Source organism: Malurus melanocephalus, unplaced genomic scaffold, assembly GCF_030028575.1.
Source record: "Malurus melanocephalus ecotype Western Australia unplaced genomic scaffold, MMel_1.1 scaffold_28, whole genome shotgun sequence".
NCBI classification, from domain to species: Eukaryota; Metazoa; Chordata; class Aves; order Passeriformes; family Maluridae; genus Malurus; species Malurus melanocephalus.
Window position 1 is genome coordinate 176,590 of NW_026623260.1, and position 24,580 is coordinate 201,169.

Sequence of the window (24,580 nt, forward strand, 5' to 3'; positions counted from 1 at the left end):
TTGGGAATGCTGGAGGAAAACCAGTTTATTTGGCAGCATCTTTTGCTTTTGCAGCAACCATGTCCTCCTCATGGAGATACTTGTTCTCACAGCCCATTCACTTTGCACTATTTCAGTCCTTCCTATCACAGGCTGCAGTAAGAAGATACTGCTCTCCCAGATGCCAGAAGGCTCCATAAATCAGAGGAAAGCAGGTGTCTTCCAAGTCCAGAGCCATATATTTTGCAGCCCTGCAGTAAAAGCCACAATGCCTTGTCAAGGCTGGTTAACAGGAGGGTCTCCTCCCTTCATAAAGGAATGATAAYTCGAGCTCAGATGTCAGCCTCTGACCCAACAAGGGCTGGTGTGAATTTAGGGCCATTCCATTTGCTGGAGGAGCCAGCAGGTTTTGGGATGCTGCTCTGGCTCCCTGGCAGCCCCCATAAGCTGCCTGTCAGCTCTTGAGATCCTTATCTTGCCTAGTGCTGTCGACTGTGTAAAGGTTCCTGACCTGCATGGCGCAGGGAAAATCCTTCAAAGCACGATCCCTTACTTGTCTTMTGGCCTCTGCCCACGTAAAGCTCATAAACCAGAAGACTAATAAAGAAAACACAATCCTTATCATGTTTAAAAAAAAAATTAATTCAGTTGTCGTGATCTGGGAACAACTCCCTGCTCACAACTGGAGATAAGGATTATGAGTGTGGAGGCAGAGCCCTCCTGTTGGGGAAAGATGGATGGGGCTTSTATTGAGGTGCTGGACTGGAACTCTGGAAGCTGATGGCCAGCTCTCTGCCTTGCCATAGGGAGCCCTTTTGACCCTGGATGTGCCCCCTCCTGTTTTCTCTGTTTAGCCTGTGAACGCTCTGGGGAGAGAAGGAGAAATAAGGAAATAAGGCATTTCCATTTTTAAGAGATTCCCCTGCAGCTGTTGGTGATGATGCTGCACTTRCAGCAGTCTGGAGTTGGGATATTTCACAGGAGGTGAGGCTGGAAATCCTTGAGTCATCTGCTGAATAGCACAGTGGGAGAGAGGAGTCTCAAAATCTAAGAGGGTTGACCAGAATATCTTTCATGGCAGGGATTTGCTTCCTATTTCCATATCTCAGCTTCCTCTTCTCCATCTGTAGGTAGAATTAGGGCTGAARATCACCTCTGCCCACAAGCATCTGAGGAAAGGCACACAGCCCTTTATTCCAGTTTTGGTACTRTTGGTTTCTGATTGACACAATATTACATTTTGAATTTTACATTCCAGAAATACACTCTCATCACTGGAACAAACAAGGCTAAACGAGGTTATCACAGGATTGGGAAATGGGAGTAGGGACATCGTAGGAATGATAACACTGTTACTCCACATCTGATAGTSATTTGATACTGGACTGAGTCTAGAGCAGTTCCACTGTAGCCAATAAATGCAAAGCAGGGAAAAAAAACGTAATCAAAGTTGATGGTGCTTATGTGTGTCCAAAAAAATTATTTGCAGATAGATATTCACARCTCTGGCATTATGCCTCTGCCCGGAATATTTGTCCAAATATTAAAAAATAGTAAATAAAAAATGTAGTCCTGTGTCCATGAATTTTCAGCTCAACTTTGGCAGTAAGCCCTAAATGTGATAAAAGACTGTGCATTAATATATTTTGCTATTTTGCTTTTCTTTTTTTGGTATTTTCTCTCTGTCTCTACAGACAAAGTTGACAGCATAACATAGACCTTGAGTTATGGCTGATGCATTTTTCTAAGCTAAAGTATCTTGTTAGCTCTTATGCTAATGGTTGCAGCAGAATCCAAGCCTCTCTGGAAATTTATGTGAAGAGAGGTTACTGCTGAGCGTTGTCTTGGACTTTGGCTCTTCCTTTGGGTCCCTCCAGAGCCAGACTGAGCCAGTGCCTTGTGTGTAACATCAAGGTAGAAAGTCTTGTCCCCATTTTACAGATGGACTTTTGAGAGACAGGAGGAATAAAGCCAAATGCTTCAAAGACACTTAGTGGAGGTTAAGTGCCGAGTTTCCTTTGAAGGTTTAAACCCAAATGACATGCTTGTGATCATGTAAGAGATTTGTATCACCCATGGGAGCAGAACCATTTTTTCATGGTAGTGTCATAACCACTCCACAATCCTTCCTCTTTCTTCTCCCTAAAGCTCCCACTGACTTCAAAGGTGAAGAATTATGGCCCGCATCCCACAGCACTGTGAGCTCAGACGTGTGTACAGAGCTTTATCCACACATATATTCCATCAGGGGTACTGACTGAAATAAAACTGCACAGACAGTGGGTAGGAGAAGAAAATTTTGCAAGGCTGGGATTTCTTTTTTATTCTCATAGTGCCTTCCTTTAATATCAAAAGTTTAACTGAGAAATGCGAAGTGTACCTAATGACTGAGTTTGGGGTCCATCTGAAGTGTCTGTGGGAGAGCTGTAACCCAAAAAACAGGAATAGGAAAAAGGACGAATGTTAACTTATTAGGTAAAACAAAATATTCTTTATTTTTAACACCTCAATGGGATACATTATTGAGTTTCCACTCGAATTTTATATATATAAATATATATATGACTTGGTTGGGTTCTCAGAAAACTGCACARCTTGCAAAGACTGGACATAAAAGATCTATTTATGTCTTGTCATGTATCCACTACAAGTGAGCACACCCCAGATAATGTGTTTTACTGCTGGTACAGCTCTTATTCTCCTAGGTGAACAGCAAAATTAGAAGTTTGGATTTTTCAGCAGTCACATCTTCCACTTCACTGTACATTTAAATACTGGTAGCAATACTCAGCTATTATTAGGAGATCAGTGCCTCACCCAGTGGTGCAGCAAATGTCTGATTCACTCCCAGTTAAAAAAAAAAAAAAATCAGATACATATCATTAAAATGTTAAAATTAATTTTTTCCCTGAATGGGAACAAAAGTAGAAGAGGGAAGGTGCATTCTTTTGGTGCATATTTAGCCCATCTTTTAAAAATAACAGATCTTCTCGTTCAAAAGAAAATCCCAAACTTGAATTCTGGCTCCAGTTAACAGTTTCCTAATTGCGTGTGACTGTTTCTTGACTTCCTGATCCCAGTCCTGTTTAAGGGTTTCTTAAATCAACAGGAGCAGCTGTCTCCCTGAAGCCAGGCATGGTGTATGTCACTGACTGTGAAAGGACCTGGGTGCAGAGAGGAGCAGAGGTGATTAATGGGGCCAGTGTCACAGCTCAGAGTGTGGTTGCACTACTGTGTAGGGCCATACTTACTGCAGTCATTTATCTTCTGTCCTCTGCCACACACACGCATAAACACACGTGCAGATTTCATTTTTGCCTGGCATTAGGAAGGCAGGAGGGYACCCAATACAGCAGGACCTGTTGTTGTGCCTCTCTAGGTGCTGCCCTCCTTTGCTTTGCTCCTTGGACAAGCACTGACAAAACCCAGTGCAGGGTCTTCTCTGGTGACAACTAATAACATCTAAGGATGAGGGAGTTTGCCCTGTGTGCCTCTTCCTATGCCTGTATTTGTTATCCTTTCACCTTTTTAAATGTTAGGTTCTCAAAAAGCCGTATGTACAAGCCTTACTCAGCTCATGGTGATCTCAGCTGAGAGCAGATCACAGGAAATTTGTATTAAATAAATTTGTATTTTTTTTAAACAAGTGTAGAATAAAGGTCTAAGTGACTCACCCAGATGTAACACCTGAAACTRTATTTTGCTGAAGGGACAAAATAAAAGTCGAAATGAACTGAAGTACCATTTAGTAAAACACTAGTTTCACTTCTTAAAAATAAATATATCCATTGGCAATTTTTACWTTTTTGAGTTCCTAAGGATCTCCCACACTCTGATCCTCTAGTGGTTTTTTGTGTGATAGTGATGCTCAGGTGGCCTCAATAAAGCTGGATTATCACATGATTGCTTAACCATTCCCACCTGAGCTGCAGCCTCTCTCTCCCTTTTAGGTCCCAAACTTCATCAACACAACCCTCCCACCCCACGAGCAGGTGACGGCTCAGGAAATAGACAGCTACTTCAGACAGGAGCTCATCTACAAGAGGAATGAGAGGATGGGGAAAAGAGTGATGTCACTGTTAAGGGAGAACAGAGACAAGAGCTTCTTCTTTGCCTTTGGAGCAGGTATGGCATGATTTTTTTTCTGTTTTACTTGRTTGCCATGATGGGAAGCAGAGTGTTTGGAATGGTTCAAGTTTCTAGGCTTGTGGGAAGATTTCTCAGGAGGCTTCCCTTTGAAGCAGAAAGGTTTTCATTTGTCCAGACCCACTTCTAAAATGGAGTGAGCTGTTGTAGGAGGTGTGTCTGCACTGTTGTTTTCCATCTGACTGTAGAAATGTGAAKCTGAAATCACTTTTCATTCAGCCGTGTTTGTTCCCAGAGATGTGAGCTGCTTGCCCACAGGGGCAGGAGATGGTTCAGGTCCCTTGAATTTGCCATGAATTTGTGTGCCCAGGTGCTGCTGGCAGTGAGTGGCAGAGCACAAACCCTTTGGTGGCACAGCCATGTGTGTGTGGCTCTGGGCACTGGCTCAGTGTTTCAAACCCTTGCTGTAGTATGAGCTTCTTGCTGGTTGATTGAGCTGCTCTGGAGGTGTGTCTGCACAGACTGGCTGGTTTGGGGCTTTGCACAAGTGCAGGAGTTWGGTGTGTAGCTAAATACCAGCATTTTAAACCATTACGTGAAAATCCAGTGTGTCCCTCTGCCTGTTGAAATGCTGTCCCTGAAGTGTGCTGATCAGAGATGTCTGCAGTGCTTCTGCAATCCTGCAACASTTTGTGCTACTGTCCTTTCTCTCCCTTCTTTTATTTCTTTTCCCTTTTCTGATGGAATTCACATTTCTGTGTGATAAGAGTKTAAATAATAACCATTCAGGCCCCAGCTCAGCAGAATCCTGAGCACCAGTTTAAGTGTCTCTGTGAGCYCCCTTGGCTTCAAGGCAGCCTGAGRTTGCTGTGTTGAGAGCTGAGCTGCTCCTCCTGCTCCCTCTCCTTGGCAATTCCTCATTTTTGACAGAACTTTGCTTCTCATCCCATGGTTCTCACTGTGAACTTTGGCAACAACTCACCTTTCGCTACTCACTTCAGTGGGAATTTTGATTAAAGACTGCGGGTTTTAGCAKAGACACATGCATTTTGATGTATTTATTTTTTGAGTGTATCCGGCCTGAATTTTCCCAAGCTTATTTAATCTCAGGCTTGGCTGATATTTCTGGCCAAGGAGTTTTGCTTAACTGTTTTTACAGTAGGAAAATAGATCATGATGGCTCATAATTGGACAGGCATTCATAAAAACCGGCTTGTCTAACCCAAGGGGTGAGGTTTATCCGAGATTATTGAATATGATTGATTAGATGTAGTCTCCAGTTCTGGAAATCCCTGAACAAGTACATAGAGCTGTGAGGATAAACTGGGCATCACTGCCCTCTTGTCCTGCTCTACACATTTTTCCAGGGCATCAGCTACAGACCATGGCTTGAGGCAGGATCTTGGGCTGGGCAGGTCATGGGTCCAACCCACTGCAGCTATTTGTTTGTGCTAATAACAGAAATKAAATTAAGCCAGTGGATACTAATTACACATCACATTCTTTAGAAAGGCACTTTWATCTTCTGGGAGGTTTGAGCTTTCTCTCCCTGTCCCCACCAGAGAGCACTTACCTGAAGCTCCCAGGGAGCATCCCTTGGCAAAACTGGCTCATGAAGAGCAAGTCTCATTTTGTGTTTTAGGCCTGTTTCTGGTGCTGTTGGAAGCTGCCTTTGCTGCTGGGTTGTTTTGTTTCCCCATSACTGACTGTGGCAGGACAGAGCAGACCCACACAGCCGGGTGCATTGAAAATGGGGATGTGGGAGATGCTGAGGAAAGCTTTTTGTTTTGGGTTCTTTGTTCCAGCATCCCTTTGACCCTCCTCTCCAARCTGGACCCTCCCTGCAGGCTTTACCAGCCCAACTTTAAGTACAGTTAGTTCCTGCTTTCTTCTCTGGGGTGTTATTTTCTTCATGCAGCGAACACTGAGAAATTAAACAATTTTTTCAATGTCAAAACTTCTATGAGACTGAAGTGCAAGCAAGCTTATTTCCTCTTATGATTCAAATGCAATTTTTCTCCTGAAGGTTTTTTGTTTGCTCTTTTCCACCATGCTCTGAATTAGAAGAGTGGCTTTTACTGATGCATCTCTTTTTTTGCATCCTTTTGTCTAACTCTTGAACTTTAAGGGGTTTCTGTGGTATGTGCTTGGGTTATGAATTCMAATTGTTTTATAAAACCTTGAGGGTTTGGTTTTGCCCTTTATAAAAGTGAAGGATGTTTTTGGTGAAAGTTGAGGCTTTTGCATGTTCCCATGAATTCTGAAGTGCAAAATTTTAGGAATGCACTTTTGGTTAAGATAGGCATGATTGAGTGTACAGGAGTTTATTTGATCCCAGAACAGTGTACTTGAAGATTCTTCATCTTTGAGACTAACATGATAAAGGGGAAATTGAAAAAAAAATATTTTGGACAATGTACTTCAGAAGACATTGCTCTTATGCCAAGTGTGATCTCTGCATTAATCCCTTAATTTTGAGGATATTGGAACTAATGAATGAATAGTAATGAAATTATATATGCRTATTGCAAATTGTTTTCCAAATTTCATAATCAAATCATAGTTTCTGGGAAAGGAAGAATTGGATAAAACTGTRCTGCCAAATAAAATTAGGAAAGTAAGTATTTTCCAAAGTAAGAAAATAAGCCTGTTATGAGAAAAGCACCTTGGAAACACTTCAAMAAATGCAGTTTTACACACCAGGCCTGCTCTAGGAGTGAGCCCCAAGCCCTGCAGGATAATTCAGAGTCATAGGGACCCAGAGGTATCCTGTAATTCCCAGATATAGAGGAGGCAATTTCATTTAGTTGCCTGAGCAGCACTGCATGTTTATGGGCTGGTTATTGAGTGATTTGTACATAGATTTTCTTCCTTCTTTATCCTGCCTTGCTTTTAAAAAGAAGGTTGATCAAAATCTTTCCACTGATAGCATTTTGGTAAAAAATTGCGCGTCTGGAGAAAACAGAATTTTTCTGTTYTCTTCTGGAAAAACAAGTCCCACTTTCTGCAGGTGTCAGTCAAAATCCCAGGTGCTTGGGTATCACTGTTCTCCTATAAATTGGGATGCCCAGGTAAAGTTTCACTCTGAGCTGTGCTGTAGATCCTTGTGGTGCATCACAGGAGAGCTGGTTCAGAGTCTGCCTGTAACAGCACAAGTCTGTGAAACATCCAACAGACAAATCCTGGGGATGAAGGAGTGGGCAGGGGACAGGCATTTGAATATCCAAGCAAGCTGGGATAAAACAGTTTTCATAAAGTGAAGCAAAGCTTTTTTATGCTGTTGAAAGATGGAGGGTTTTGTTCCGGTCAAGAGTATTAAAACAACAAMAAAAAAATTACACAATTCTAAATGGAACTTTTCTGTCATTYTTAAAAATAAAAAGTAGASTTTTCAATAGATTTCTGCCTTTTCYGCTTGCCATGATTTTGCTCGCTATTTAAATGTGTCGGAGTAATTCAGGCTTTTAATTTATTCCCTTTTAAAACACGTAGAAGTGAAAATAGTCATTTATTCTTTCTACTTTCATTTCCTTCTCTTCTCCAAGAAAAATACAGGCTCTGGGTRAAAGGGACCCAGCTCTGTACCCAGTTCTGTAGACTTTGTTATTCTCTTGCCAGAGTTTACCAGGTTCAGATTTAACATGAAAATCTCACCGTACCTGTATTCACAGTAACTGTACCCTAGGAATGAAACAGAAGTTATTGTTTGTGCGGTTAAATAGTATTTCTCATTTAATGGGCAGGGTAATGTTTCCCTTTGAATGAATAAAGGTAGCTATAGAGATTACTTTCAAGTAAAATTTGGGCATTTTCTTGGGTTTTGTGTTTTGAAAATCACGWTGGTTTGCTAGGAATTATTGATCTGTAATGACAGTGAAGTGCTTTRGACCTCATTTACACAGACAATTTATAAAGGTCCATTTACAGTCAAGAAAGAGACACACAGCCAAGAGCACAYGGGCTGTTAAAAAGAGTTAATATTTTGGCAACTAAGACCGTACACATGAAGTCAATGTTTAAGAAAAAAACCACTCTGGTTTATTTCATTTTTATGGGCAAATAATTTTCAAGTAACACTTATGATAACAGATGAATAAATTTATGTCTGCAGTTAATTTGAAYGATAATTTCCCTAGGATGTTTTACTTGCATTTTTTTTTCTTTCTTTCTTTTATGAGAGCTGTCAGTTTTGTAGCTGAGAGCTGGATTTACTGCTCCAGAAATTCAGATGCTGCTCCAGTTCACAACGTTTATTAGCAGCCAAATCAGTAGGCTTTAAGGCACTGGGGTTTGTTTCTTAAAATAATAAATATATCATGGAGAATATTCTTTCAGTGTTGAGACAGAGTTGAAATGTAAGTACCATAGCATCTCCCGCAGCAAGAAGGGAATCAGATTGTCTCTGGACCATGATTCTGGGGTGGAGGAAAGCACATGTTTAACCACCCCAGCAGCCCCTCAGCATCTGAGAGGTCAGAGAAGACCCAGGCTGTTGTCTGGGGTGTGGTGGAAACCAGGTTGATCACAGATCCTGRTGAAGCTGGCGATAACAGGGATCTATTTGTGTGGAAGTCAGAGCATCTTGCTCATCTGCAGGCTTAGGTGGCTGSGTTTAGGTAGGTGTTTGTAGGTGGATTATGCTTAAATTTCTGAGATTTTCTGCAAGAAAATGAATACAGGCTCTGTTGTAGATGTMTGTGTGTTCCCGTGAAAGCAGAGGAATTAATCCCAGAGCAGGAACAGCAGAAGTAGAATTTGATCATTCCCATGCTCAGAACAGGTGAATTCCCTGCCCATCCTGCAGAGTTCTCTCAGTCATCACTGAACACACAGCGTCATCAGGAATGATTCTGATCATCATAAATTAAACTGTTAACAGGAATCATAGAATAGTTTGGGTTGAAAGAAGCCTTTAGTGGTGATCTAGTCCAAGCTCTCAAACAGCAGTGTTACTTCCAAAGTAAAAGTTCTCTGGTGATGCTTTATAATGGGACTCAGAAGTGGGTTGCGCTCCATTTTCAGCAGGGAAAGAGAGAACTGTGGAACTTTTCTTTAGGATGGAGCTGGTGTGAGAGCATGAGCAGAATATAAAATCTCCTCCTTGTAGTCCTCAGCTCCAGCTCTTTCCCTTTTGTCCTCTCTTCAGAAGATTCTCAAGGGGAATTTTCAGCATACATCATTTTAGATATTTGATGTACCAAGGATTTACCCCTCACCTTCTTCAGTGAGTAGGAGTGGTGGACATCTCAGAGGTGACTCAGGTCTTGCATGGTCTTGGTCACCACTGAGATATTCTTATTTTTCTCTGAAAACTAAAGCATGCCTGGGAAAGTACCCAGATGATACAACTTGAACATGTTTCATCAGTGGGTCACAAGGTGACCACAACTGAGGTGAGACATGTTGAATGTTGAATTTGGTGGGGAGATGGCAGTGGGATTTTGTTGGGAACCATATTTCTGCTCAGTAGTTCGGAAAAGGAAAAGAAGTGATGGATACTATGAGCAACTTAATCTCAACTAATTAAAATCAGAGCCTTTGTGAAAGCCATTAGCACCTGCCACGGGATCTGGCRCTGGAGCTCACACGTGTGACTTGGGAGTGTTTTTTCATGAGGGAAGTGCCTTGAGGCCGCCGTCCAACTGCACACTGAGGGATTTACAGATGTTCARTATGCAAATACTGCTCTGCACCCCCAACTGAGGCAATGCTGAGTGCAAATCAGGCACYGAGTTGCATCTCTGTTGTGTCACTGGGAACCAGCTCATCAGAAGTCTGGTGCTCTCTCCACCAGAATTGTGAAGCTCTTTACCATTTTCATTTCGTTGTCATCTCAGATCCTGTGTAGAACACAAAAGGGGAAAAAAAGGAGGGGAAAAAAAAAGAAAAAGCACTTGCAGGCTGGAATATAAAGAGACTTTATCCCCCGGGTCAGGAGTCCTGATCCAATGCTGATTAGTGGTGCTACTGACATCACCAGCACAGTTCATCAGCAGGTTGTCTCAGTGGAGCAAGAAGTTGGCGACCAGGAGATTGAACTTGGCCAGCCTACAAAAGAGAAGAAAAGGGTGAATTAACAGTTTGCAGATGCTAGAATTCCCTCTGCTCGTGTTTATTTGGGCATCCAGATGCTTATAGTGAGGTCAGCCTGTTTTTGTGTATGGACTTCTTTTGCTATTAGTTTTTAAGTCAAAGTATCACTTTGCTTTTAGAAATAGGCTTGCATGCTAATTTTGACCAAAACCATGCAACTGATTCATTTAAAAGTCTTCATTAAACAGGCAGTGCCTGATTCTCTTTTCAGACACTCAGTTGTAAATCAGGACATACTCCACTGGGGAAAAGCTTGTTCCAAGTGCAAATCCAGCCTGCAGCCCTTAAAAATAAAAAAAATAAAAAGTCGAGGGAACTTTTTAAAATGTACATTGGTCTTGTATAATATGGGGGTTTGGAAATCCCTGAATATTTGCTTTTCACCTGAAGCTTAAATCGGCAAAAGAGCGCCTCAGTTAGCGAGGCCAAAATAAACCTGCCTGCACCACCCTTTTGTGAAAAGGGAACTTCTGTTCTGAGGGYTGATTCCTGTGATTCTGATTTGAGAAACTCCTGTTGTATAACCAGATATTAACTGTAGGAACAAGGTGTATCCTGTGCAATGATGAGAGCCATCTTGAAGCCTCTGTCACCTGTAACCAGCCAAGGAAGGCAAGAGACACGGCAGGCAAAAGAACAAATTGCTGTATTTGGGGTTGCAGTTTGKTTTTTCTCTTGGTATGTCATTCCCTAAACTATTGAGGGAAGCTGGACAAGCCCTGGGCTGTATTTGGGGGTCTGGTGGAGAATTCTTTGTGCTCAGCTGGGAGCCCAGCCTGGCTGCTGCTCACCTTTGCTTTCATTATTGCTCACTGAAAGTGSGTGCAACCCCAAATCCAGGTCTTTGTTTGCCAGTTGCAGGAATTCAAATCAATGCAAAAAACGACTAAAATGGGTCTTGCTCAACACAGTATGTACATTCACCATCTCTGGTGTGATTCTGCCTATGATGAGTGGGGAAAGTTGCCTGTACACTGTAGGATTTGGGTTTAAAGAAGCACATACATTAATGTCAGCTCCTCTGGGTCCCTGACATTTTCATATCATATTATTATGCCTGTGCCAAGTTCTACTGTAAGTCTAATTCTCCCTGCCTGTTCTCAAAGGAAAGAAAATTCTATTGGCCCCKCCTGTCCTATAATATAGGGATTTTGGCTATGCCCTTACTGTATTTCTCTTCAACATTTGAGAYGTAAAAACTGTACACATAATTTGGGAAATTTCCTTTCAGAACTGAAGAATCATGAGAGGCTTAAGCACTCTGCTGAACAGGAATGGGCTTAAGCATGGGATGAAATACTTTTTCACCCCCACACACGCACACAAGAGCTTGCTGTGGATCTGCAGGCCACCCTGCAAGCTCTCRGGAGACCAGGCAGAGCTCCCATATAACTGTAGATTTCATAATGGGAGTGTTGAAATCAATATATGGATGCCAGACAATTCATCACTTCCCATCCCAAAACTCAGCTGAAAAATCCCATCCAGCCCTAACAGTGCTGTTGGGAAGATTTTAAAAGAGCAGTGTGATGAACCCAAGGACTGGCAACCTTCCTCTAACACTGAGGTTTTTGTGGGGTGCTCCTGTGAAAGGCAAACAGGATGCAGATTGCAGAGGATCCAAGGATTTTGTCTCAGCTGGGATACCTTTGTGGGCTGCCTGCAGTGATTCAGATGCCTCTGCRCCAAAGTCACTTTTAGTCACTCTGCTAAGTGGGGTTGTCCCAGAGCAAAAGAAAATCTGKCTTCTCTGTTCCCTTGAATTCAGAGCCTGGTGTGCAAGCAAAGATCCTTCAGTGGTGTTTCACATTAATGCAAGTTAATGGGGTTGACCTGAGTTCACGTTCCTTTCTCCTGCCCCTCCTGCCTGGGTGTGCACTCTGGAGGAGGAGCAGGGATGTCCCAAGGATCCTGGACCACCATAGCTGTATCCCCTGCAGCCCTGCTCTTGGAGCCTCCAGCTGCTGGAGCAGAAGCTGGAAAGGGAATTCAGCRAAGCCAGGAATTTAGAAACCAGTTTGTACTGCTTGTGGTGTTGGTCTCGCAGAGGTTCAAGCCATTTCTGACCATTTTCAGAGCCAAGTTGCAGGAGGACTCCATATGGAGAAGAACTGGTGGTTGTCTTGGTGCCCTGGAAAGGCAGGRCACGACTGCTGGCTGGAGTCAGTTGTTTTGCAAAAGTGGATTTGAAACTAAAAGCTTTAGAAAGCCTGGCTGTAATTTATGTGGATTTCTTGAGGATTTTTACTGGTATGGAAACTGGGACTGGAAATCTCATTAAACTGGGCGTTCTTTTGAGAGTTTCAGGTTTTCTCAGTCATGGTTGTGCCAGGAATATCATCAGAGAAAACTTGCTGAGAAAGGATTTATGGATTTGGGATCAGATCCTATTCTCACTGAATTAATGGTAGCTCTGTAACTGACATCAAGGTGACGGGCATGTGCACCTGGATGAGACATTATTTATTTGTCATTCCAGGTCTTTAATCTAAGCTGCTACTCTCACATCAATGCCCTCTTTATAAACCTGTTAAATCCCAGTTCCATTGTTATTTTCTCTGGTCGATCAGAAGGGATGTGTCAAGGAAAAGAAAATGTATGCGCAATACACCTCTGCCCAAAAACAATATTTAAACATCAGCAATGTAAAGTGAAGGTAGAATTACTTAGAGGGGCAGAAGGGAAATAATTAAAGCTCCAGCAGGCAAGACGAGATGTCGTAAACTTCAGTTATTCACCTCCTTTAGACATTCAAAACACAAACTCTGCCACCGTTCAGCCGTTTTATAGAGGCCTGCAGAAAGCAACAGAGGACTGTTGGACAAAATTGCTCTGGTGGCAACTGAAACTGGGCTCAAGCCCAAGTCCAATAGCTCAGCTGCCATCTGAAACGGGAAAACTTTCGGGTTCGTGCCTGAACCTCAGCTCCTTCTCTGCTCTGTGCAGTAGAAACCCTGAGTATGGACTGGACTGATGGGGAGTGAGGAGAAACTTCAGTCTGTGGAATTGATTTTTGAAAAGATTACTCACAAAACTGGAAAATATGGTAATTCTTGGCAAAAAATGGACTGGTTTGAAGGTAAAAAAACCCCTCTTCTCAGGAAAGTTTGCTAAAGAGATGTGAACTGAAATATAGCAAAGCATGATTTCAGAACTAACAAGCTTTGCTCCCATCAACCTCCAKGCAGGCAGTGGGAAGGAAGAGGCAGATAAATAAGCAAGAAGCCAGATRAATCCACCTTGTAACTTCTAGTTTGCAAGAGATCATCAGCGAGACCTACCAAATGCTTAGGKTTTTGATAAACTGTTGTTCATCACCTGAAAATTATGCTGCCAGAGAATTTCCAAACACCTTTTTAAACTAAATACATTTTTCTGGAGTTTAGCTTTGGAACTCTCTGGCAAAATGGCAAAATCTCCCATCTTTTTCCTGGAATAATGTTGCAGGACTGAAACCTATGTGACTTGTATTTAAATTAATAACTTAAGTCTTCTTTAGTATTTTCTCTCTACTTTATTATGGGAAATGCCTTAAATACTGAGGTTTGCAAACTTTTAAAAATAGTATTTATACACTGAAGGTAAATGGGGAGAAAAATCAAATGCCACCACTGGGTTAACTCAGTATGAAATTCAGCACCAGTTTTCAGTATTTATAYAGAATTCACATTCACTTTGTGTTTTTCCTTGAGGTGTTTGAGGTACAGTGAAACTGCTGTGAGGTTCTTATCACTTAGCGATCTGGTCTGGTTCCAGTTGAAAATTCTRCAGTACCTCTCACCGGGAGGATTGGTTTAAAAGGAACAGAGATCTGCCAAAGAAATAAAGACTTCATTATTGACATCAATGCTATTTTTAATCTGGTTTCCTAAGGAAATGAGGCTTAGGCAATGGCAGTGTTTGTGAGTATGTGTGTGTATATAGGTGTGTGTGACTATGTCCTTCGCCCTCGTAAATTTTTCGTCTGTTGGCTGATCGTAACCAAACCTGACAGATGGCCGAGTCTCCAAGATAATAAGTTCTTGCATGCTTCGTGAGAATGACTGATTGGATAGAAGAAAAAGACATTCATAGTGTGCATCCACTGAAAGGGCACAGCATGAGCTCAACTTTTATTAGAGCTCAGAAAATCCCAGTGGGAGAGGGAGGTGMRGCACATCCCTGTAGACAGCAGCRCTTTTCTGGTTCCTCTGTACGCAGRAGGATTTGGGGTGTAGTAAATAGATCAGGCATGGCATGGTTTAAATGTAATTATGGTGTTTACAGTAAATRGTTATTATTTAGAGTATCTGAGGAGCCAGGTTACCTCTGGGCTGCCCTCTAATGAGGTGTCCMTTCTCAAGGCCAGAGCAATAGCAGGGAGCAGGTTAATAAATGTGACCGAGGCATGGCTCCAGGACTCTATAAACCTAATGAGTCGTGGGCACTCAAACTGTGCAGCCCCACTGCTGCTAATTGGCCAAGTGTGCCATCAAGCATACCCAAAAATGTTCTTAAGTAGCCAAGGGGTGAAAAGAGCATCAGAACCTCCTGTGAGTCCAGGAGGCAGCCTGGGGCAGCATTCCTGTGTGCAGAGCTCAGGAACACTTTCCCCAGAACCAAGGTCATTCCCTTGAGAGCTGAAGCAGCTCACTGGCAGTGGRGAGCAAAGCTAAGAAAGGAAAGAATAAAGCATGACCTGGAGGAAAGGGTTTTGCAACTTCAGCTTATCAGACAAGGGACTGGTTTCACACAGCAGCTCAAGAAGATGCTCAGAAAATATTGTGATGASGGGAGTACTTAAAACCTTTCCAAAGAAAAATACAAATGGAGATCAGAAAAACTAAGCCAGGGTTAGTTTGTAATTTTACTTTTTTTCACTTGAGATTGAAAAGTATGTATCCAGTGTCTTGGTAACGATGATAGCTTTAGGGTGGGACTGTCCTTCTTGAACTGTAGGTGTCTGAAAGTTCAGTGTGTGTTCTGTGTAAGACCATCAGTTCCTTTGAAACCCTCAGAGGACAAATCCTCCCACTTACCTCAGATGTTATTTTAAGATGGAAGGAATCACCCTCTGGAGATATCTTTCCACTCACCACAGAGGAAACACAAAACTGGCCTCCAACAGATGCCTGACTTTCAGATGAGTGGGATTTATTGAACCCTGAGAGCAGGAGTCAGGAATTCAGGGTGTTGTGTCCTTACCTCTACCTGACCTCGAACAATCATTGGGAGCTGCCTGAGCAACATTTTGCAATGCTGCCAATGGCAGAACGTTCTTAGTCCTGAGACAAATTTGCAAATTTTTGAGCAGAAGACTGGCACAAGACTGCTTTCCATCATGCCTTGGAGAGCAGTTTGGCGTGGTCTCAAGGGGAGAAGAAAGCCCTCTGCCCCCAGCTCTGGAAAGCTCATCCAGGGCTGGGTTTCTTTGGGTTGGGAGAAGGAGCTGTAAGCCCCCGACAGTGTGCAACTTTCACATCCTTTAGTGCGATACAGTCAGAGCCCAAGGCTGGCCGAACACTTTGTCCACTGTGCAGATGCCCCTGTGAGCCCCAGAACTCAGACCAAGCTCTCCATCTCTGTGGTTGCATGGAACAGGTGGATTTGGATGTGGAGAATTGTAGCTTCCCTCATTCCTCTCCTCTTCTCTGGAGGGAGCAGAACCCATTTCGGTGCCTGGTCTGCCTGGAGACAGAACTGCAGACAGGAGAGCAGGGTCTCATTTCTGCTCTTCAGATGTGGTTATCCCTTTTGCAAGGGAAGAAGCAAGCAGTCAAAGCAAGAAAAAAACCATTTGATATATCATGTGTCTGATTCTTTACTATTCTCTTACAGCCAGGCCAAATCCCTGTAAGCACTGTTAGTGAGGAGTAATTCAGACCTGGAGATCTTTTGAAAAAACTTTCAGATATCTCTTGGTTTTTCGCATGCAAGACTTAGAGACAGCTAAGGCGGCRTGTGGGTGGGTTTTGTTTTGTTTTTGTAGCATTACCAGAGACTCACCAGAGTGTCTCCCCGGTGGGGTCAGTCACTGAGTCTGTACTATTTACCCAGCATTTCTCTGAAACACCAGCATCTTAGAAGATGCCTTCCTGAATTTACATTCCCAGTTCAATCACCTCCCACACAATGAAAGCCCCAGTGTTGGCTTCCCTTTAAGTCCTGCTCCCGTCAAAAGGGAGCCCTCGGTCCTGGCGCTTTTGTTTTCCTTCAGCCCTGCCAATCACCCCGCTCCCCTTTGCCCAGAGTTTGTTGTCTTTGCAGTTGGTCCCAGCGTGAGCTACCAAAAGCCTGGCTGAGCCTGACGGGGGATTCTGTCAGCCTAACCCCAACACGCGATCCTGCGCCTCCCCGCCGCACAAAGAGCCTTTTCACCGGCCCGCCGCTGCCCCGAGATTCCATTTCACGTGTTACAATTAATCTGTATTTATTGCCACTTATCTTAAATGGCTAACAATATCAAGAGTTTAAAAAGTGCTTTTAATGTCAAACTGGGTCAATTAAAACTCTACTTAAAATATTTGCGAAACTCCTCGCCTGAAAGTTGCCCCCTCAGTCTGCTGTTAACCAAAATGGTTTAAATAAATACACGTGGCTTGAGGAGACTGACATTTGGTAAAATTCCTCTTGATATTTTAGTGGAATCCAGGATTAATTTCCTTACTCCTACATTSACTTGCTTTTTTCTTTCATAAAGGGAGAAGAATGAATAATACTTTAGAGGGCTGTGAGTATTTGAAAAATTGAAACAATCAATTAAAAACCCTCAAGAGAGAGCCTCAAAACTTTTAATGCCAGAAGAGACTGWTAGATTAATTGGTTTGGTCTCCTGGAATTTCATCCTATTCTTTTGAGGGCTCTAATACCATATGTTTAACTCYGAACTTCAAGCCATGGGCCACAAGWACTAATTTTTGACTCCTTCAGTATCGAGTGTGGGCATGAGAAATAAAGAACTAGAACATAAAATAGTAAAAAGTTAAATAATGAAAGAGTAGCTTTTACTTCCATGAGTTGGGTTTTACTGAAGGCTGAAGATGGTCAGAGGAATAAATTTTTTCCCCTTGCAGAAAAGCCTCCAGTTTTGCCTTTAACGTTTTTTTTTAAAGCTCAGTTTGCAAGAGAGTCCTAAGAAACTGCATTAAATAAGTGCATGGGGACTCAGAAGTCTCATGCAGCTCACCCAGGGTTGCACTTTTTTAGGATGGTGACACAGATCAGGAGGAGAACCTTCAAGAGAGACCTCCAGGTGGRACTTAGCTGGGTTGGCTGCAGTAGAGTCATGGAATAAGTGAGATTCTGGGCTGGGGGAATTAACCTAAAGTTGGTTCACATGGAGCCACTTGGACTCAAACCTCTGATCCTCACTTACCGTGAGGAGCAGCATTAATGAAGCCCAGTCTCCTATGGATTTAGGCCATTTGCTTGGATTCCCAGCAGTCTAATAAGRTTTGAACTGTGGCTGAGTCATTTCTATTAATTAGGGCATTTGTATTATCTTTATGGGTCTCTGATGTCCCTAAAAGGGCTCACTCTGCAACTTTTCTTTCCACGGGAGAGATCGGCGAGTCTCTATCCAGCCATCTGTATTCATAAAATATATAAGAAAGGACTTTCTTGGAGACAGCTGCTCTTCTGTCTAATAGATTTGAAATTTGCCCGTGGGTTCAGAATATTTCCAGGGAAATCATAAAAACAAAAACATAGACACAAAGAGACAGCAGGATCCTGTAAGCCTCGTGTTGTTTTGGAAGCAAGATTAAAATTAAATTGCCATATTTATGCAGTGTAAATATTGCACAACTTGAGGACACCAAATGGTTTAGATCATTTCTTTAGTAATTTCTTCTGGTAGAATATTTAATTAAACAAATCTGACTTTTTCAATTTTTTTCCCATTTTTATAGATTAGACATGGAAATGCATTTTGAAGAATTGCTTTTGTGTAAGAATTATCATTAAAAACAAATTATTTTTTCTTCTTTTGGTCCTTGCCATCCATAGAGAGTGTGATTATGTCACTTGGGAGGAAAGCAATTGTTCTTCAATATCAGTGTTCTGATGAACACAAAGATACTGGCTTGTGGATGTGTTTTTATTGCTCATTAATTGCTGTCTTATGTGTTACTCATTTTGATTTTGTTCCTAATCTTAGTCACTGAACAAACCAAGGGATGCTGATGTCTAATCGCATCCCAAGAATGGCAAACAGCACAAAGCCAACAGCTTGCAAACATGTCAGACTGAAATRTGTTTGCATAAACTTTTCCTTTTCTCTTTTTCCAATGCTTGCAAGCAGGAACGCTGCGAGTTTCCCGTTGCTGCTTTTCGTCCTCAGGTTATCATGTCCTGTCAGCCTGGTTTCAGACCTGTGTGACACAGAGCCTTTTGTGTGGCCCTGAATCATTTATTTCTCCTCTTTGGACCTGACAAAAGCGTCTCACTCGGAAAGGTCAGGTCTGAGATCTGTTTGAAGATCGTTGCCTGTGGCAATTTTGGCTGAGGTCTCAGCAAGCTCTTGTCCTGGACAAGGACTCTGCCTGAGACTGACTTTTTGTTAAAATCTGTGATTTCCTCAAAAAGTCTTTTGGGGAGATTCTGTGTTAATTTTGGGATCTGGGAACCCAAATACCCTGGGCAGCTTCAGGGGAGGTCAGTGGTGACGTGCTGGGAAGTGTAACAGCAGGGAGGTGAGAGCTCTCAAAGTTGGTGTAGTCAGGGAGGAACTGGTTCCAGTTTCCATCAGAGGCACTGGCTTAGCTCCACACATCTCTGCTAGGAACACTGCAGCCCATAGGAATTCCCTGGAATTCTGATGGAAGGTGAAAGTTCCTGTGGTTATGTTCTTGCTTGGAAAGTGGTGGCTTTGGCAACAAGAGGAAACATCTGGTAATGTTGCCATTCAGGAAAATACTGTGGTATAAACTCAGGCTCACTGTTTCCTAGGTTTTGGAAAAGAAGCTCATTCTCCAAACACGGATCTGTAGGAAAACACGCTTTGCTGGTTCCACTGATCAGGAAAAAAAAATATTTGAATGCTATTTTTTACTAAAATTAAGCTTTTAAGATTCTCAGGCTGAGCAGCTCCTCATCTGGTTCCATTGGATACAGAGGATGAAGCAAGGAGGCTTTGCCAAAATTTGGCTGTAGTGAAGGAGATTCCTGATTGGGACTCACCAGGGAGCCAGCGGGGAGGAGGCTGGGTACCAGTCCAGCATGGCACAGGCAYAGGTCTGGTATTAACAAAATACAAACACAGTTGTGTTCAAAATCTCCTCCTGCTGGGTGAGAAAGGGAAATGAATACAGGAAAATAAAATCTGAGTCTTAAAAGGGGAAGAGCTGTGCTAAGTACAGTTAGTTACAGCCTTGGATCACTGTAACTGTGGGAAAGTGTGATGAGACAGTTTACCCAAGMACATTTGGTTTTTTCTTCTTTGTTTTGGGTGGTTCATTCTATGCCGTTGTGTGCAAGCAGGCAGTGATGGATTGTCCCAGAGTTCAGTGCACAGGATCGAGGAGCGCTGGATTTAATTGTCCTGCGTTTATTGTACCAAAGAAATGAATTATGAGCCACTTTACAGCATCTCCAGTGAAAGTGATTATCAGCACTGCTCTTTGCCAGAGATATAACTCTGTCAAACTGACTCCCTCCTCTCTTGGGTTTCTTGGAAAAAGCTCRTGAATTTACTGTCTCTTGCCAGTGAGACACAAAACCAAAAGCTGCCAACAGCTATATATTCAGTTCAGATGCTGTAGGAATTTCTTACTCCATTTTTTTTTCCCTTCCTTTTCCCCTGTGTGGAAGCTCAGTCAGGATTTTTGAAGCATGCAGCCGAAATAGAGCAGCAGGATGTGTTCTCAGCGGATTRCTCTTTTGATATCATCGGTGAACTGTGAGGCTGAGAAGATCTGGCTGTTGGCTTTGGTTAGCTCTGTCCAGGGCTGGTGTGCACGTACAGCACAGCTGGTTGTGATGCCAGGGARGGGATCCCTTCATCCCTCTGCATCCAGCCGTATCCCACAGCTGTTTTCACACTGCTCCTCCCTTCCTTGCACAGATAACCCCAGGAACAGGTTTCAGCTGAGGCGGATGTGTAAAAGGAATGTTAYGAGCTCTACCTCTGAGACATCGCACAATAACTCATGTGCAGAGGAGTGGGGAGTTCTGTATTCACCCTCTCTGTTGGATGCTGCAGCATAATAAAGGACTGCAGGATGAATTTCAGGACAGTTAGGTTGCTGTCAGAAAGATATTTGGGGGTGATGCTTCCCAGTGTTGCAAAAAGCTGCAGTGGAGATTTTGTGTTCGGGTTTGTTTGGATCTGCAGAATTATTTTCTGCAGAAATATTTTCTGTACCTTCAGGAGAGCTGGCACACATTGCTTTGGGGAGCTGTGGGTCYTGTCCTCTCTCTGATAGGTTTTTCATTCAAACAAGCACAGGATTCCTGTGTGTTCACAGAGGTTTTTGTAGCTGGGATAACCCAGATAAACAAAGACTGTCAGCACATGGATAGAGATAAGTGTGTGCTCAACTCTGCAAGCTCTTACAAAAGGTGCCTTTCTGGACCCCCCACATGAACAAAATTCACATGGTTTTATCAACAGGCTTAAGACTGCCAGAAAATCTGTTCTTGAGAAGAGGAAATAAAAGGGGAAAAAAGCATTTAAAAGCAGTGGACTCTAATGGCACTACCAGGTAGCATGTGCAATGCATTTAACTATGACTATACAAATGTGTTAGCTCATAGCTGTGGTAACACTCATGGCAGCAGTCCCCAGGCTGAAAAGTGTCCTGCTAATTAATAACAGYGAGGAACAGAGGTTGTGTRGAGTGCCACAGCRACAGGTCGTGAATTAGGAGAGGAGYGTTGGTGGTCACGTGTTCTGTAAACAGAGAATTGTGTTTGAAATTATTCCCTGTGTAAGTGTGATTGTGTATTTTTGGTAATCAGGACTCAGACTGATGATGATTCCATGATTTCTTCCACTCTGTCATTCAGTTGACTTTATTTACAGTCCTTTTTCAGTCAGATGGGTATCAGCTGCCACAGAGAAAATTCACAAAGAGCATTTGGAAGGTTACCTTATGATTTGTGCACTGAAAGTATTGTCCAGACTTGCAAAGAGTTGCTGGGAAAAGTTGTGGAGTTAAATGGCAGGATGAGCTTCCCGTGATTGAGAAATTCATGGGTGGCCATTACGGATCAGAGTCTCTTGGGAAGAGTTGAGAGACCTTGTGACAAAATGGTACAGAATGCCACTTCATGGTGTTTTTTTATAGAAATATAAGGGACAAACWCCCCAGGGGGGAAAAAGAAACACAAAATCACAGAATTAACTGGGTTGGAAAAGACCTTTGAGATCATCTAGTCCAAGCTATGATCTAGCACTACCCATGTCAAACAGACCACGGCACTGAGTGCCACACCCAGTCTTTCCCTAAAGTCACCTTCCAGGGACACTTCCAGTCACCTTAAAGTCACTTCCAATAACTCCACCACCACCCTGGGCAGCCCCTTCCATTAYCCAACACAACACAGTTGTATCAGTATTTCATGCCATGATTCATTRTACCTTTTCCTTTGCAAATAACTGTTTGCCTGGTGGTGGCTAGATTCATTTGGGATCTGGGAAAAAGAAGTTCTGATTCCCAGGTTAACACAAGGAATTGAGTTTTTGACTTGCTTTTGGAGTAGTTTCTGCAAGAGAACGGTGATGGCTGGAGAGTGCCCAGAAAGTTATTCCAGAAGCATTCTCCAGTAGCAGATCACTGTGTATTATCTATTGCGGCACATTTAATTGGAAGACTTTGCTCTTAGGGTTCAGTTTGCTCAGGGATATGCAGATCCAAGGGCTAGATTTCCATGTACCCAAAATTTTAAGACAATTTGGCTCTTCGGTCAAATAGACTTTGAGGGTTCTGTAACGAGAGCCTGTGCAGAGGGCTGGATTTTCAAAAGGCCTCAGACAGCAGATTTGAAAACGTGGCTGAATTTTAGTGCAAGCCTGGCTTTAGAGACCTTTTCTATGTTTTTTGAGCACAAAGGGACAATCTGTCCTGTAAGTTCATGCCTTCATTAGGAGGAACTGAATCCCRTTGATTTCCATGTGCATTATGGTGGGATCAGACCTCTTCAGTGTGTGACCTGTCAGCACCACACTTAAAAGCTCTGCCGTGGCAACCAGGGCAGCAATCTATGGCAGGGGAATGGGAAATGGCACAAGATGGAGAAGGGACATCCTCTTCTCATTGATGGGAGACTTCCCCATAATAGAGAAAGGGGGGGAAAAAAAAAGCTTGATAAGTCAAGTGGCTTGATTGGTAAGCGAGCTTACTCTAAAGTAAACACAATGCSGTATGTGTCCCATTTGCCAGTGAGATCATCTGTTTCTTTGTTAGGGAAGAAAATGTGTTTCCCCTCCTAGTCCAGGGCTAYTCAGGCAATTTACATGAACAAATAAAGATGAGGTTTAGCAGCACTATATAAATAAAATACAACTCTAAGTGGCCAGCAAAGAACTGAGCTGCTCGAATGGAAGAGCACTGGGTCGTGAGCCAGGTGGCTGCTGTTTGCCATGGCTGCTTACAATTCCCCATCCAAGCATTGCTCAGATGCTTCTTGCTGAGGTGAGGTTTATGGCTGTAGCAAAACATACTCTGGGAGATAAACAAGCTATGYCACAGATGAACAGCAGAGCAGAGAACGTGACATAAATCTGTGCCTTGGCCATGGCTTTGTAGAAATCATAGAGCTCTTGCGAGAGTAAGAGTGTGAAAGGGTGTGTGAAAGTGTGCAAGTGTGTGTAACAGCATGTTAAGGGTGTGCAAGAGTGCATAAGGGTGTGTAAAAGTGTCAAGAGTGTGTGTGAGAGAATTTAAACCAAACAAGCAGACTGTAATCATAGGATTTGTCTGTATATGTAAGCCGGAATGAACCTAAACTGCACCAAAGTGATTATTTTTAAGTATTATTAAACCAACCAAAACCTTTCAAAAGTCAAATAACTATAATATAAACATAACTGATGTGGAAACTGCAGGTTTTAACCTCCATGCAGGGCAAAAGTTTCATGAGACTGTCAGTGGGAAAGTCAGTGTGATGCTGGGAATGCCACTGCTTTGCATCTGGATGTTTTTGGCCTCTGGGTTTCGTCCTCAGTCACTGCCATGAATGCACATCCAAGTGATGGTTACCCTGGGCTGTGGCTCAGCAGGTGGGATGCAGTGCTGTTCTTGGAAATACTCTTTTTATCAGCTCATTGTTTTAAATGCTAGGACCGGGATATTCATGGTAGCTGACCCCAGATGTTTGAGCAAAGTAATTATATTAGTTATTCAGACATTCTAAGATTTCTCCTGAATATATGAGGTAGGACATAAACCTCTCCAGAGAAAGCTACAGCTCTCTTAGGAGATTGGTCTCACTCTCACAGCATCGGTCTCTGCATGGCCTTTAATGGAGCCTTAGGTAAAAGAGCTGTGGTTAAATACCTAAAGTTAGGCAAAATCTGGGCTGGGAATTGGCACACCCCATGGACCTTATGAGGGGAACAAATCAGCATATTTTTTCCAGATAAGAGGCTGAACTAATATGCCCAAAGCAAACCAGAAAGTCTGTGGCAGATTTAGGAACTGATCGTGGGTGTTCCAGAGTCCAGTTATGGCCTTAACTGTTTCCATGCCATTGCTGCTGCTCACAGCTGAGGCTTTTCACCCCTCCAAACAAAACACATATTTCTAACATATTGTTAAGATATTTCTGTGTGTATATATGTACATAAAAATTAAGATACACCTACATTTCCTGATGCCACGGTTACCAGGTGTTACGGAAGTGAACAATTTCTCACAAAGAAAAAAAGCTGTTAGGTCCAACCCAGCTCTGGCTAGTGTTGCACTGGGAGTAAATCTGTTGAGAATTACTGGATCCAAAGATTTCACCTGGCTCAGGAAGCCCCTGAGTGCAAAAGGCTGGAGGCTGGGAAGGGATCAGTGGAAAGGATTCCTACAGAGCTGCCCTGGCTGGTGGGCTCAGCCTCATCCCGATGGACCCTTCCCACGCACCCAAAATCAGCTGCAAACTGATGACACAACTTAGCCCAGAAAGAGCAAGAAGAGCCTRGGTGGATTTTCACAGTGTATGAAGGAACATGAACCCAAACTTCTATTCAATTTCCCAGTAACTGCAGTGCCATGAATGCTCAAGAATCTGGCATTGACAACCTCRTGGGATATTGTGATGCTGCTAAATTTAAAAGAATGAGACTATTTTTAGCAAGAACAGTTAACAGAGTTCCCACAAATCATGTTGAGAGGCATGGTTGTGATTACAGATCTGTAGCATGTTTGCTGTGATAAAAAACAGACCTGAGTCAGGTGATCTTGTTAGCACAATGTTTGTACACTTGGGTAATAGATGCAGCTGTGGTAAAAAA

The 24,580-nt window shown here is 42.8% G+C and overlaps 1 protein-coding gene across 1 annotated transcript in view; it reads left to right on the forward strand.

Moving 5' to 3' along the window:
* TRABD2B (TraB domain containing 2B) overlaps positions 1 to 24,580 on the forward strand; it is a 249,856-nt gene that overhangs the window by 146,016 nt on the left and 79,260 nt on the right. Inside the window, exon 4 of the mRNA XM_057390513.1 lies at positions 3,930 to 4,104. Within this exon, the coding sequence (XP_057246496.1) occupies positions 3,930 to 4,104 (175 nt within the window). The remainder of the gene's footprint in view (positions 1 to 3,929; positions 4,105 to 24,580) is intronic.